Source organism: Anomaloglossus baeobatrachus, chromosome 5 (assembly GCF_048569485.1).
Source record: "Anomaloglossus baeobatrachus isolate aAnoBae1 chromosome 5, aAnoBae1.hap1, whole genome shotgun sequence".
NCBI classification, from domain to species: domain Eukaryota; kingdom Metazoa; phylum Chordata; class Amphibia; order Anura; family Aromobatidae; genus Anomaloglossus; species Anomaloglossus baeobatrachus.
In genome coordinates, this window is record NC_134357.1 from 88,835,256 (window position 1) to 88,851,792 (window position 16,537).

General features: G+C 44.3%; 2 protein-coding genes across 2 annotated transcripts in view; one reads left to right on the forward strand and one right to left on the reverse strand.

The window, feature by feature from the left end:
- CDK1 (cyclin dependent kinase 1) overlaps window positions 1-16,537 on the reverse strand; it is a 121,149-nt gene that overhangs the window by 70,690 nt on the left and 33,922 nt on the right. The window lies entirely within an intron of this gene.
- ANK3 (ankyrin 3) overlaps window positions 10,133-16,537 on the forward strand; it is a 1,059,766-nt gene continuing 1,053,361 nt past the window's right edge. The window contains exon 1 of the mRNA XM_075348673.1: window positions 10,133-10,263. Within this exon, the coding sequence (XP_075204788.1) occupies window positions 10,222-10,263 (42 nt within the window). The 5' untranslated portion in view covers window positions 10,133-10,221. The remainder of the gene's footprint in view (window positions 10,264-16,537) is intronic.

Consider the following 16,537-nt stretch of genomic DNA (forward strand, 5'->3'; position numbering starts at 1 on the left):
AACGCGGCAGTGGAGGTGGCTCGTAAGTTTTGAAATAGTGAGATGACAGACGTCCATGCAAGCACCGTGCAACGCAGGTTACACAAGTCTGGAATGGTGGCCTGAAACAAGGTGAAGAAGCCTGAACTTCAATATTGTCATTAGAAGTGTTGTCTCAAGTTTGCACAAATGTATGAAAAGTGAACATTTGAAGAAGTGAACCGGGTGATTTGGAGAGATGAGACGAAAGTCAATGGACTAGCCTCTAATGGGTGCAAATGGGTCTGGAAAAAAACAAGATAAAAAGGGGCTAACAGATTGAGAAATTGAAGGAACTGTCAAGTTTCTTGGAGAAAGCCTGATAATATGAGGTTGTTTCACAGCCAGGAATACTTTGATACTTGACCAGAATGGATGGTGGTCTGAATGCTTAACTATACGTGAGTATTCTACAAAACGAGTTCCTTCATACACTCGGGTACTATGGAAAAAGGAGGGGAGCCAGCACTGCTTATGAATGGCATGCAACAATGAAGAAATAAAAAGTGTAATATTCACAAATTCATTCCTACTGTAACAATTCAATGAGATTTTTTGCAAATGATTGATCAATGATTTGAGCCCCCCTGCCCTGTCACGGCAAATCTCTATAGGGGGGTCCCTAACGCTATATTATAAATTATTATGTTCCATAAGGTCTCATATAATGAGCAGGACCATATGAAAGCACCACTTACCCGAGACATGTCTGAACCGCTCCCATGCTGCCAGGACTGACAACCACGAATAAAGGCAGCCCAGGTGCCAGTGTGTGTGGCAGAACCACACACACCAGCACAATGTCAGGACTGGCCCTCACAGTGCCAGACCAGCAAACATGGATGAGGGCGGAACAAGGTTCAGGCAGGTGGTGTTTAAATAATGATGCGGCGGTGGCTGTGTGTGAACAAGCACCAAACTGAATTTTGATGGCGACAGAAGGAATTTGCAAACCACACTAGGCGTGCACGGCATGGTGGCGGTCAACCACCTGACCAGTAAACGAAAAAAGGAGGGGAGCCAGCACTGCTTATGAATGGCATGCAACAATGAAGAAATAAAAAGTGTAATATTCACAAATTCATTCCTACTGTAACAATTCAATGAGATTTTTTGCAAATGATTGATCATACTTGGGTACTATGGGTATGAAGAGGAAGACAGTTTTCCAGCAGGACAATGACCCGAAACATACGTCGAAATTGGGGAAGTAATGGTTCAATAACAATGAAATAGAGCTGCTGGATTGGCCCCTACAGTCCCCAGACCTCAACCCAATCAATCATTTTTCTCTCCCATACTGTCACCACACACTTTTCTATCTATACTTTTACACTTTTACCCCCACATTGTTCCCTTACACTACTCTCCCCATACTTTTCCCTTACTCTATTCACCCTATACTGCCAACTTACACTTTGCTTGGTCTCCTCACATTGTCCCACCATATTGTCTCCTCACATTTTCCCCTATACTGCCCCCTCACATTTCCCTTTCCATACTGTCCCCTCACACTATTTACCACATACTGCCGCTTTGACCTTTCACCCCATACTGTCCCTTTACCCTTTTCTCTCCCCATACTTTCCCCTCGCATGGTATTCCCAATATTGTCCCTTCACTTTTCATCCCCAATAAAGGTTCTTTAAACCTTTATCCCCCATATTGGTCACTTACACTATTCACCCTATAGTATGCTTCTCAATTTTCCATCATACTCTCCCCTTACACTTTTCACTCCCATTCTGTCTATTTACACTTCCCCATACTGTCTCCTCACACTTTCCCCCTTACTGTCCCCTTGCACTTTTCCTCTCCCTACCATCCTATTGCACTTTTCTCCTTATCCTTTTACCCCCAAAAAGTCCCCTTACACTACTCCCTCAATACTGTTCCCAAACAGTATCCCCACTAGACTATCTCCTCACACTATTCCCACATACTGTTCCTTCACACTTTTTCCCCCATACTGTCCCTCAAGTCTCAGTCCCAATATAGTCCCCTCACACTTTCCCTCCCCCTTAATGTCCCCTCACATTCCTCCCATACTATTATCCCCATTGTGTCCCCTTACACTGTTTCCCGCCACAATATCCATTCTATTTTATCTCCCCACAAACTATTCCCCTAAACTGTCTATTACTCTAATCCCCTCATACTGTTATCTGACACTCCCTCATACTGTCCCCTCACATTCCCCTCCCCATATTGTCCCCTCACACTTTTTTCTCCTCATACTGACCATTCACACTTCATCCCCCATACACTCCTCACACTTTACTTTCCATATTGTCCCTTTTCACTCCCCCCACCTATACGGCCCCCTTATACAATTGAATGCAGGGACCTGGCCTTTTACATGTTCTCTGAGTTGGCTAGTAGCTTGAAAAGTGGCTTGGAAAAGAGCTGAATCCCACAAATTGAACCACCACATTAGGTGGCCCTTCCTAGTTATGCACCTGCCCATGCCTGCCTTTATGATACAGTACTTCTGTAAAGACCAGCATGTAGCAGAGATTCATAGGAGATTATGATTTTTATTATATACTGTAATACTTAAGTGGACTAAAAAAATAAAGTAAAAAAAAAATATAAAAATATGTGGAAAATAAATATATAAATTTTAATCAGAATTTTTTAAAGAAATAATAAAAAATTAAAAAAAATAAACATATTTGGTGTTGGTGTGTCAGGAAAAGTGAGCTCTATCAGAATCTAAAATGAATGAATTTGATCAGTAAACACCAGAAAAAATAAAAAGCCTGAATTTTGTCTCTTTTTTTGGATCATTGCAGTACTGCTAAAAGATGCAATAAAACCTCCTTTCATTTAATATAAGCTCTGGAGGAAGATTCTCAGGGAGTTAGGCCGGCATCACACTTGTGCTTGACTCGCACGAGTGCAATGTGAGAAAATCTCGCATTGCACTCGGACCAATGTTAATCAATGAGGCAGCTCCAATCTGTTTTTTTTTCCTCAGCTCAAAATCGTACTGAGGAAAAAATCACAACATGCTGCGATTTCCACAGTTTCTCATGCGAGACTCTCCAATGCAAGTTTATGGGTGTGAGAAAAAAAACAGATGTCACACGGCCGGCACACGAACCATCCTAGTGACATCTGTTTTTCTAAGGCTGGGGCCACACGGGGACTACTGCAATCCACTTACATGACACACGGCTCGTGCTGGCAGTACAGCAGAGCCGAGTGCCATGCGTATGTCCTTGCAACTGAGGTCCGTTCGTGCCAGCAGACCTCAGCTGCGGGGGGCGGGTCGGCACTCAGGAGGGGAGGGAGGGATTTCTCTCCCTCTCTCCTGCGTAGCCGGCTATTGCCATTTTCGCACTGCACTGGCAGTACACCGGTGTACCGCGAGTGCAGTGCGATTTTTCTCTCGCCCCATTCACTTGAATGGGTGCGAGAGAAAGAGTCTCGCATTACAATCGCAGCATGCTGCGATTATTTTCTCGGTCCGATTAGGGCTGAGAAAATAATCGCTCATGTGTGCTGACACACAGGCTAGAATTGGTCCGAGGGGAATACAATGTTTTATCGCACTCCACTCGCACAGTTTTTCTCGCCGTGTGGCTTAGGCCTAAATACAATGCTATCATGTAGTAGAGAACACCGTAAATGGTCCTGTACATGACTGTAAATGAGTAACAGCTGCTGAGAAAAAAAACGGATAGCACACTGGCAGCACAATGATGAAAATTGAGAAAAAATTGTCCTACTTTCCGGCATCATAATCGGACCAATTTTTCAATCGCAAGTGTGACTCCGGCCTTAAGCCCATAGCTTGGAACAGCTCATTTACATATAAGAAAAACGTGCCATTTTAAGGAATAAGACATCGAAACTCAGATATCAAGGTGTCATTTTATTCACCTTCCTATGATCTACATGCCCATATAGACAGTTTAGGAGGGTTGATTCTACTGATCGATTCCCTTTAATAAGTCACAACTAGCAACTAACTGTCCATACATGTGTGGCCGTACACTTGGATACCTAAGCTACTGCAATGCCTTGCACATAAGGTTGTGAAGGCCTAGGCTATGAATCGTTTATCCAGTATGATAATAAGATGATCTGTCCTTTGAATGTATTATGTATTACTTCTCCACATATAACTAATTGAAATATTAATGGAATGTATGACCAAAACAAATTATGCTTAGGGCTAAGTAGAATAAGTTTTAGTTCATGAATAAGTAACTGACATTCAGGAATAGAAGAAATCCTTATCTGTAATTTCAAATAGGTAAATAACATTCTTGAACAGAAGAGATGCTTATCTGTAGTTTCAAATAAGTAACTGACATTCATGAATAGAAGAGATACTCATCTGTAGTTTCAAATAAGTAACTGACATTGTTCTATTCATAGACTCTCGTCTATGTCTAGACAAACTTAAATGTTTTGCTAACGAATGTTGCTAAGACTGTTCAAACAAGGAATGAAAAACGCCCAAGCTAGCTGGTTGGTTAATAGATAACGTGAATGTACTGAGTAAGCTGTATATATATATATATATATATATATATATATATATATATATATATATATGCTATGTTTTGAACACAAGGGTTAGAAGAGCACTGTGCTTCTCCCAAATAAAGATTCGTCTCTGTGTGGTCATTTTCCTGATTCATATACATCCGCACAGTTCTGATTCGAAATCCTCCTCTGAGACCCTGAGAGACCCGAAGGTTTCCGCTAATAAGGTGAGTGACATCACTTTTCAGAAGAACTATACTATATTTCTCAAGGCCAGAGTAAACAAAGGAAAATCCAGCATCCAAGTCCAATATCAAAAACTTCAACTTTATTTAGGAAAAGTTATAAAACACGGTAAAACAGCTTCAAAAAAATGTACATGATCATTTTACATTAAATTTTTTGAAGCTGTTTTACCGTGTTTTATACCTTTTCCTAAATAAAGTCGAAGTTTTTTATATTGGACTTGGATGCTGGATTTTCCTTCGTTTACTCTGGCCTTGAGTATGTGCACAGTGTGTGTGATGTGAGTATTCACAAGTCTGCAGTCACATAGGGTGGATTTAAAGCGGACAACCCCTTTTAGACTGGTGTACGCTACTCCAGTCTTAATGAATTGCCTGTTTAGTGTTTTTTCATATTTATCAATCTTTATACCTCCTCTTCACTGGCTTTACTTTGAAAAGTTTTAATTGCAGATTTTGATGTAACGTGGCGCGCCTCAGTCCAAAGTCCCAAAACTTCCCCAAATGTGTCCAAACTTACCTTTTATTGAATTTAGTTAAAGATGTTTTTAACTACTTTTACATTGATGGCCTATCCTTAGTATAAGTAATCAATGTCTGATCAGCCAGGGTCCGACATCTTGCACCTCCGCCAATTAGCTGTTCTCAGTCTGTTACGTCACCGCCGGAGTCTGCACCAGAGACTTCTGCTCTGATCACCAGGCGACGCCGTGTTCCTGCCGTGGATGGTGCTGGTGATGGGAGAGGAGTCGATGCCAGCGGCATCGGTGGGCGCAGGCTCCGATCATCCACTGGGCTGGGTTATCTTGGGATCTGCAGTACCGCTGGCTGACTGTGGGTGGCGTGTGTCTTCCAGCTGAAATTGCCAGCGTTCAGCTACAGCCAATGGGAAGACAGCACACCCTTTTTATTCCCCCTCCTGTCACATGACCACTGCCAGAGATAGTTCTGATTTCCTGGCTCCTGGTCCGCCCTATTCTGTTTTGTGATTCCTGTGTGCTGACTTCTGTGTGTTTGCTGACTACCCTTCTGCCTGCTGTTTTTGTACCTCGCTGCCCGATCTAGATTTTACCTCTGCTCCGTTTTCTGATTACGTCCTTGCCTGCCGATTCTGTCCCTGTTCTGCTATTCCTGGTTTGACTCTGCCTGATGACTACTCTCATCAGACTGCAGCCTTCCACAGGTAGTGATCTCCAGGGCCCTGTGTAATTCCAAATCCCTGTATAGGGGTTAAAGGGTTTCAGGGTTCTGGGGGTCCTGCTTGGTGAGTGGCTTCCCTCCAGTCTGTCCATTACATCCCCCCTGAGTCTGTTGATCTAGGCAGGCGTTACACAGTCTCAGCAGCATGCAGCTGGAAATGCTTAGTTCTGGAGTGCCCCATCTTCTGACACGTTTGCATACTTCACATGCCCCTCCTGTTGATGTGAATGGGAGGTGGATGTGCAGTACCTAGACGCAGCCACCATCAGGAAACTGAGCAGCTCCAGAATTGAGCATTTCCGGCTGCTTGCTGCCGAAACCAAGTGCATCTTATCGGCAGGGATGCCAGGTGTCGAACCCTGGGCAATCAGACATGGATGACCTATCTTAGGCCTGTTTCACACATCAGTGAAAAACACAGACATTTTTCACCAATGTGTTAAAAATGCATATGTCCCTCCGTGTGCTGTGATTCTCATCCTACGTGTGTTTTCCATGTGCTATCTGTGATCTGTGATAGCACATGGAGATCAGGTATTCCAAACTCACCTGTCCCCGCTCCTAATCTCCGTGGTGCTGAATCTCCGACTGTGTCCGACCACTACTGTGTCACTGCTGCTGCTACTTCCTAGTCAGCTGTGCAGTGCATATTCATGAGAGTATTTAGCTGGCTTGGAAACAGCAGGCAGCAGCGGCCGAACACAGCATCGCTGGAGAAGGTGAGTATACAAAGCTTATTATTGTAAAGATACATTTTTTTTCTGGTACGTGATTCACGGATCACACCATAGTGTGATCCGTGGGACATCAGTGATACCAGAAAAAAATGGATATGTCTATGTGCTAAAGGGAACCTGTCAGGTCCCATATGCATTCTGAGCTATAAACAGTGTGTTGTGAGGCCCCATAACTGCTTCCTACCCATCCCTGTGTTGTAATATTGTGGAATATGAAAGCAATAAAAAACGTTTTATTACTTATGTACCGCCCCTGCAGCAGTCGGACTGCTCGGATCCGGGGTTGCTGTGGCTTGAGCGTCTCCGGACCCGGAGGCTTGCGGCCACTCAAAAATAAAAGGGGACTATTTACAGGGGATTAGTGTTCGTGACGCCACCCGTGGTTCCCGGTAAGGGGAGTACCGCCACTGCCGATGGGAGTATCCGGGGGAGATAGAGTGGGGCAGCCAGATGACGTTCCCTCCACGGGTAGGGGAAGGCCCTGGGACTCTGGATGGTGGAGGAGCAGGGAAATGTGGTGCAGTCTATGCAGCAGGCAGGACGTGGGGGGGAGGCAGCGTACTCACTCAGGCCGTGTGGCTGTTGGTACGACCATTAAGTAGACTCTGACACAGGAGTAAACCAAGTCTCTGGTTGCCGCTGACACTCTAGGGAGCCCATCCGTTCCCGTTGCTATTGCTGGTGGTCCTGACCTGCCTCCTTGCACTGATGTTTAGATATTTCTGAGTGACCCCTCGGCCTGAAGCTGTTGGGGTCCCGCTCCCTATAATTAAATAGAGGAGCTGTGCTTTCGATGGCTGACACTTGGGATTTCAGTGGGCCGCATCAGTTGGAAAGCCCTACCCCCTCGTTGTGCTGGTGCCTTCGATCTCTGAGCTCTTGGGGAAAGTTCATAAAGAGACTATCCTCCACAGGTTAATTATCAGGTTGCGTGAAGCTACTCCCTGATCTAGGTGCCAGTACCCCGCCGTGCTCGTTACCGGTCCGGTTACTAGATATCCCGGTGCCGACCGTTCTCCAAAACTAAGTCTGCCACCTTTCTCCAATACCCTGCGACCGAGTCTCTAACTCCTCCGGTCCCAGACCACCATCTGCGACCTAGCCAAAGTCTCCCAGGGAGCTACAACTCCCCTAGCTCCTCAGTCTCTGAGGGCTACCACTCAACAACTGACTAAGTCCCTCCCACCAGTCTGCCTGACCTCTAGGCGGGTGGCCCTATTCCAGCTAGACCACCCACTGGTGTGCCTGACAGGGTGTAGTGTGAGGTGACTAGGATTTGAATGGTGATGGAAGCAATACCAATAGTTAGGAGTGCAGTTCCCTGTGACACCCTAATAAGATCAGGGGCGTCACACTTACATATTTGCTATGTAAATGAGCAGGGTCCCTAGCCCCATGGGCGTCACATCGCCCTGGGGGCATTTGCATGTATTCCGAGGTATCATGCCACTGTGGGCGTGATACCATGGATTTACATGTGCGACGTCACTATCTGCGTCTTCAGATCCCGCGCATGCGCACTTACCATTCCTGCAGCCGTCATCAGGGTGCTCGCGTCTCTACTTCAGATGCGCTTCTGAGCGTCTGTAGACGCTGATGGTGACGTCGCATATGTAAATCCATGGTATCACACCAACAGGGTCATGATACCACGGAATACATGCAAACGCCCACAGGGCGATGTGACGCCCATGGGGCTAGGGACCCTACTCATTTACATAGCAAATATGTAAGTAATAAAAGTTTTTTATTACTTTCATATTCCACAATATTACAACACAGGGATGGGTAGGAAGCAGTTAATGGCCCTCACAACACACAGTTTATAGCTCAGAATGCATATTATTATTATTATTATTTATTATTATAGCGCCATTTATTCCATGGCGCTTTACAAGTGAAAGAGGGTATACGTACAACAATCATTAACAGTACATAACAGACTGGTACAGGAGGAGAGAGGACCCTGCCCGCGAGGGCTCACAGTCTACAGGAGGAGAGAGGACCCTGCCCGCGAGGGCTCACAGTCTACAGGAGGAGAGAGGACCCTGCCCGCGAGGGCTCACAGTCTACAGGAGGAGAGAGGATCCTGCCCGCGAGGGCTCACAGTCTACAGGGAATGGGTGATGGTACAATAGGTGAGGACAGAGCTGGTTGCGCAGTGGTGTACTGGACTGAGGGCTATTGTAGGTTGTAGGCTTGTTGGAAGAGGTGGGTCTTGAGGTTCCTCTTGAAGCTTTCCACGGTAGGGGAGAGTCTGATGTGCTGAGGTAGAGCGTTCCAGAGTATGGAGGATGCACGGGAGAAATCTTGTACGTGATTGTGGGAAGATATGGGACCTGACAGGTTCCCTTTAAGGACTCTTTCAAGATACAAATTCAATACAGTAGACATGACTTGACAATTGCCAGGTACAGGTCACCCTACAACCACTGTATGGCCACATATTGCACAGACATCTGATGACAGAGTATCACAAAATCAGATTTTATTATTTTTAAATACCGGATATCACAATCCACATTTTGAGTTTTGTTGGTCCAAGAGCAAAGTTAAGGCCCCTTTACACACTGAGACTTTCTAGCGATCCCACCAGCGATCCCAACCTGGCCGGGATCGCTACAAAGTCTCTGGTGAGCTGTCAAACAGGCAGACCTGGCCAACGACGCAACAGCGATCCGGACCTGCAGAACGACCTAGCTAGTCATTGTGGACGTTGTAAAGCAGCTTTTTGAAAGGGGAGTCGCTGTAAAGTCCCCTTTACACACTGAGACTTTCTAGTGATCATGCTGCACAGCGGGAAACAAAGGACCAAAGAATGGTCCTGAACGATTTGTAGCGATCACAACCTCACAGCAGGGGCCAGGTCGCTGATGTGTTTCGCACACTGCAATGTCGCTGGGGAGGTCGCTGTAACGTCACAAAACCGGTGACGTTACAGCGATGTCGTTTGCGATGTTGCAGTGTGTAAAGCCACCTTTAAGGAAAAAAAACCTTTGTGGCTTTCATTAAGTGAATAATTCATTGCATTGGCATTACTATGCATACACTGTACAACAAAATGCATTATTAGTGGATGTAGCACACAAGGAGCCATCACGGGATGCTAAGTAACTAACGCATTTTTATTCTGTACGACTCCTAGATACACACACATACTGTATACATTGAATATATGATGGCTGATCTTTTGTTCTTCAACCCTAAGCAGTGGAGATAATGCCCTTGACAAAGTGGTGTGTAAACATGAAGGAGCTGTAGATGACATGTAGTGATTGGAAATCTCCTTCCCACTAGGGCAGTGTAGAGCTGTACCTGGCTGCCCAGCAGCCACTCCCTCTGATTGTATGTAATGTAATACCAGTAACTGCAGGCTGAGCAGCTGCAACAAGTATCCAGGGAGCTCAGCACAGAGCACAACTCAGGAGATCTCACTGAGGGACTGGTAGGAATCTTCTCCAGATCTCCACAAAGGATTATTGCTATTTGGGACACATACAGAAGTTGCAGACTGTGTAGACATGGCCTCCTTCTCTTCAGGGGGTAGTAAAGAAAGACACCAGGTGAGCAATGTTCTCCAGTTACTTTCTCTTTGGGAGACTTTCAGCAGTGTGTACTGTGCAGATGTTGAGCTACTTTTCCTGTTACCGAAGAGCATCATGAATGGAGCTTTTGAGACTTTTCTTATGATATTGTGCAACTATAACTTCTAGCAGAATTCTGAGACTTGTAGTACTACTGCAAATATAGTGTAATAATCAGTACATAAAAACTTATTACGGAGGTGCAGATTCTTGGTTCAAGTTTTGAAAACATTCTAAGGCTTTGTTCACACGTTGCATTTTTGCATGTTTTTTTTTTTCATTGTTTTTATGCAAATAAAAAGCTGCTTTTTACAGTAAGAGCAAAACCTATGACATTCCAGAAACCTCATCAAACATTTGCATTTTTTCCTGACTGAAATGGAAAACTGCTGTGTTTTTTTAAGTAGCAGCATGCAAACGTTTTCAGCTATTTTTGCTGCTTTTTCTACCACTGAAAGCAAAGAGTGAAAAAACAGGGTTTGGGGGGTTTTTTTGCTGCATTTTTGCTGCTTTTTGTGGTGAATAAACTAACTTTATTTAATTTATTTAATCCGAACCTCTCACTCCCAGCTCCAAACTTCTCCCGAGCTGCACCAATCCTCTGGAATGCTCTACCCCAAATTTAATCCAAACCTCTCACTCCCGGCTCCAAGACTTCTCCCGAGCTGCACCAATCCCCTGGAATGCTCTACCCCAAATTTAATCCGAACTCCTCATTCCCGGCTCCAAGACTTCTCCCGAGCTGCACCAATCCCCTGGAATGCTCTACCCAAAATTTAATCCAAACCTCTCACTCCCGGCTCCAAGACCTCTCCCGAGCTGCACCAATCCCCTGGAATGCTCTACCCCAAATTTAATCCGAACCTCTCACTCCCGGCTCCAAGACTTCTCCCGAGCTGCACCAATCCCCTGGAATGCTCTACCCCAAATTTAATCCGAACCTCTCACTCCCGGCTCCAAGACTTCTCCCGAGCTGCACCAATCCCCTGGAATGCTCTACCCCAAATTTAATCTGAACCTCTCACTCCCGGCTTCAAGACTTCTCCCGAGCTGCACCAATCCCCTGGAATGCTCTACCCCAAATTTAATCCGAACCTCTCACTCCCGACTCCAAGACTTCTTCCGAGCTGCACCAATCCCCTGGAATGCTCTACCCCAAGAAACGTACGAGCAGGGTTGTTTTTTCTTTTGCTTTAATTTTGTATCTTTGATAACTGTTACTTATTTTGTTTATATATAAACCTCTGAATTGTAAAGCGCTGCGGAATATGTTGGCACAATAGAAATACATATTATTTAAACATGTACTGTAAACCAATGACACACCAAAAACACAGCAAAAAAGCAGGGACAAAATGCAGCTTTTTTTTACTGCCAAGAGATCAGGTTTTGCTGCAGAAAAAATAAATTGCCGCAAAAATGCAACATATGAACATAGCCTAAAGCTATAATGTTGCATTCTTACGTAGGATACATTTCGTATTACCGTTTATTATAATCTTTATTATATTAATGCAGTGTAGCAATGGTCATGTTATAGATCATGTGCTCCGTTCTCTAAATGTTATGCAGAAGTTAGAATTTGGAACAATGGGTGTTGTTTGTACAAGTGACTATATTGAAATGTTTCATAATATTGGTTACTGTATTGAAAATCTTTTCTATATAAAGATGCTAATGCTGTACGTATACTAGGGAAGTGTAGACACAGGATACAATGAGCTGTGCTGGCCGCACACAAGTGAGTTTGTTTTCTCAGAGCTGAAGACCTGTCAGTTCCATTTGCTGTGAGTTTTGGTGCCAGCTCCTCTGTGTCTCTGTCATGCTCAGATGTTCACGTACAGCCAAACACTGGCTTGTATTGAATGGAATTCCACTGCGCAGTATTCTGGGAAATAATTTGCCTGCCTCGTTAAAATATGAGAACATATCTAATAAAAAATAGGGGAATTTTCTAAACTATGAAATGCTTAAATACTTTTTAATGTGGTGCTCTTCTTATTAAAAAAAGAGTTTTGGAAAATTTTACATTGTCCTATATAGAGTATGGTGGCCTTTTTTTTTACTTTTTTTCTCTAAAATACAGCATGCTCAAGGTATGTTGTTTTATTTCAGATTATTTATAGGATATGAAATGCTATAAAAATAAATCTAAGAAAAATCCAGCAATCCCAAACAATAAAAAATTCCAAGACTTTATTTCACATTTTAACATTCCATGGTTAAAACTCCATTAAAAGGGAAACAGATGACGCGTTTCGGATCCAACAGATCCTTACTCATATCAAAGTATGAGATATGAGTAAGGATCTGTTGGATCCGAAACGCGTCATCTGTTTACTAGTGTTAAGCGGACCCGGATCAGCAAAATCCGGATCCGCACGGTTTGAGCGTCAGATCCGAGTCCGACACGGACGCGGGTTTCCGGGTGCACAATCCGGATCCGTTTTTTTTTTTTTCTCTCTCTCTCCTCTCGTCCCGGATTCCGCTCCCCATTGACATATATAGGGCCGGATTCCGGATCGGATTCGGACTTCTTTGTCAACCCGCCGCGGATCCGCCGGACCCGGATTATTTGCAATCCGCTCAACTCTACTGTTTACCTTTTAATGGAGTTTTAACCATGGAATGTTAAAATGTGAAATAAAGTCTTGGAATTTTTTTATTGTTTGGGATTGCTGGATTTTTCTTGATTTTTTTTTTGTTTGCTTCTTCTGGTGACCAGCTGGACTCTGATCCGTGCATCCCTTTCCCTATACTAGGATCTGAAGTTGGCAACTTAGTGGCTAATAAGTAAATAAATTGAAATTCAAAGCAACTTTTTTTTTTTTACAAGCGTTTAAAATCACTAGAAGGAGAATTTCCATTTGAAACATGCAAATTCTTTCATAGGGACAAAGTAGACAAACTCTAGGGCGACCTATTGGAAGTAGCAATCCTAAAAGTCAAAAGTGACCCTTTAACGAGCCTTGTCATATGACTTAGGATTGATGCCAAATCAGAACCTCAAGTTGCAGACACAGTGTTTCGGGTGATTGCCACTCATCAGTGCAAAGTATGAGGTCTGATCTGGCTGTATAAGAAGTTAAGACGGAGTCTGAAGGGAAAACTGTTCTCTATTCGGAGACTGACACACTCCTCAAGGAGAAAAGTTTTCCCCTCAGACACCATTTGAAACATAGCATCTCTACAGTAATTGCTATAAATGTCTGATAATAGGGAATCCTCTGGCACTCCTGAGAGGAGGACTTGAAAAAGAGAACTCCACTCATGCTCTAACTAAATCTGGTGTTATAACTACCTCTGCATTTATTGATTCAGGCTCAGCTTTGGATCTTATTGACAGTGATATTGCTATCAATTGTGGGTACACAGTTTCTACCCTTGGTCATGTATTCGAGTACTGATAATTCTCCCCTTACCCGAAACCATGTTACTTCTAAGGTTGAGAATGTGTGCATGAGAGTGGGAGCGTTACACACAGAATCTATGTCATTCATGGTGTTTCCTTCCTTACCAGCTAAAATTGTGTTGGGTATGCCCTGGTTCGTGAAACATAATTCCACCATAAATTGGGAGACTTCCGTGGTTAAACCTTGGGGAAGTTTTTGTTTTTCCAATCCTTCCTCTAAATCCCTGACATCTATGAGATCTCTTCTTCCAGATTTTATTCAGGATTTTGAAGAAGGCGGAATGTGAAGTTCTTCCCCCACATAGATCATATGATTGTGCTATTGAATTTATACCAGCCTAAATCTCATCTGTTTAGCCTCTCTCTTACTGAAAGAGATGCCTTGGAGTACATTCAAAATAGTTTCTATTAGGGTCACATAAGGCCTTCCACCTCATCAGTTGCCGTGGGATTTTCGTTTGTTTTGAAAAAAGATTGAGGGTTGCGTCCTTGTTTGAATTTTAGTGAGATTAATGAGATTACTGTATGTAATCCATTCCACTACCTCTTATTCCTGATCTGTTTAATCTATTACTGGGGGCCAGGTGGTTTTCTAAACTGGATCTGAAAGGAGCATATAACGTCATATGTGTTCACCAAGGTGCTGAGTGGAAGACTGCTGATATGCTGTCGGGTATGATAAGCATGGTACGTGCGTTCAGATATACAGGAAACCTGACGCATGACAAAGATACAACAAACAGTACAAGTAAGGGAGAACACCAGGGACACAATAACAATGGTGGGCCCTAGCTCTAGTGAGAGAGGTAGATGGGACACCTCCTATCTTCACCTATATCTGTCACTACTCTCTTAAGGTCCAGTCACACATAACGAGATCGTGAACGAGATCGCTACTACGTCACACTTTCTGGATCGTTTATGAGTCGTTGTTGAAATCGCATGTTGGGTGTCACACATAACGAGTTTATGAACGAGCATGCGTCCCGTATAACGATCTTTCAAATCGCTGGGACCCTGTCACACAGCAACTATGTTAACGATTCTAATCCCATTAGGGGCGTAGTAAAATGCAGTGAGTCACGTAGGCGTGCATTTGCGTCGCCTTTTCCATACCCCCCCTCCGCTTTCATTGGCGGCCAATACTGCGTTCTGATTGGGGGCGTATCTAGCGGTTAAATTTTGGATTGCGTCACCCTTTGTCACTTCTTTTGCGCTTTGCTTTGAGATAGAACCTGCGTCTCCACCCTGATTCCTTCGTCCATTGTACCCGGTCGCTTTGTTGGTGTGTTTTTCGGATCGAAGCCGCACCTGCACCTGGAGCTAACCAATCGGTGCAGAGAGGGGCGCGGAAACGGGGACGCAACAACACGCCTTCGTGCATCTCATCTAGGTCGTCAACGAAATCGTTAATAGGGTGTCAAACATACAGATTCATGCAGCCCAGCAGGACTCCAACGAGCCAGAAATGGCCCAAGCTGTTCGGCATCGATCAGCGATTTCGCAGCAGGGGGTGAATCGTTGGTACGTGTCAAACGTGACGAGATCGCAATTGAAGTCGTTCTTGCGTCACAGAAACTGTGACGTAGTAACGATCTCGTTTACGATCTCGTTATGTGTGAAGTGGCCTTTAGCCAGGCCCTGTAAAGTTGCCACAACTGTCGCCAAGCAGGAACCTGAGACCCTGAAAAACCCTATAGAATCTTTGGCTAGTGCGTTGGAAGGTGGGAGACGCTAGCCCCACCGCTGCACTAAAATAACACAAGGAAAGGTAAGAAAGACAGGAAAAAAAACATGCCTTTTGGTTTGACTAATGCTCCAATAGTGTTTTAGAACTTAATAAATTATATCTTTAATTCTCTAGTAGGTAGATTTGTAGTGATATACTTGGATGATATCTTGATTTACTCAGCTTCGCGTGAGGAACATCGAGAGCATGATCGGGAGGTGCTTCAAGTTCTTTGTGACAACCATTTATTTGCCAAATTAGAGAAGTGTAAATTCGAGGTGCAGCAGATTCAGTTTTTAGGTCATTTGGTTTCTCCTAAAGGTTTTCAGATGTATCTTGTTAAGGTATGGGCCATCCTTGATTGGGTACAACCTACTAATCTTAAAGCTTTACAGAGCTTCTTAGGTATTGCTAGTTATTACCATAAGCCATATCATTACCATTACCATATTACCATAAGTTAAGTAGTTCTCTGTCTTAGGCTGCTTTCACACTACGTCTTTTTAACATGCGTCCTGAACGTTTTTTTAACGCAGAAACGGATCCAGTGCAAATGCGTTTTCATTTCAATGCATTTGCAATGGACTCGCGTTAACATGTGTTCACCTGCGTTTGCGTGCGTTATAGTGAGGATCCAGCGACTTGCAGTTTTTTAACATCTTTCAAAAACGCTACTTGTAGCGTTTTTGAGCTGCGTCCAACTTCTGCAAATTGCTGGATCCTGACTAAACAGCACGCAAACGCATGTGAACGCTGGCGTGCTGATAGGCAGGATCCTGCTTGCTCTACTGAGCATGCCCAGAAGCCAGCCTCCGTGATCAGTCTATCTCTCTCCTCCCTCTGTCTCTCTCCCCCTCCCTCTCCCCCACCTGAGAGCTGCGGACACTCGTAACCAAGGTAAACATCGGGTAACCACTTATCTTAGTTACCCGATGTTTACGTTGGTAACGTGTGCAGGGAGCCCGGCTCCTAGCAGCTGCAGACGCTTGTAACCAAAGTAAATATCGGGTATCCAAGCAAGTATACCCGATGTTTACCTTGGTTACGAGCCTCGCAGCTGTCAGATGCCGGCTCCCAGTCTGGCACGTTTAGTTCCCATCACTCCCGGTCAC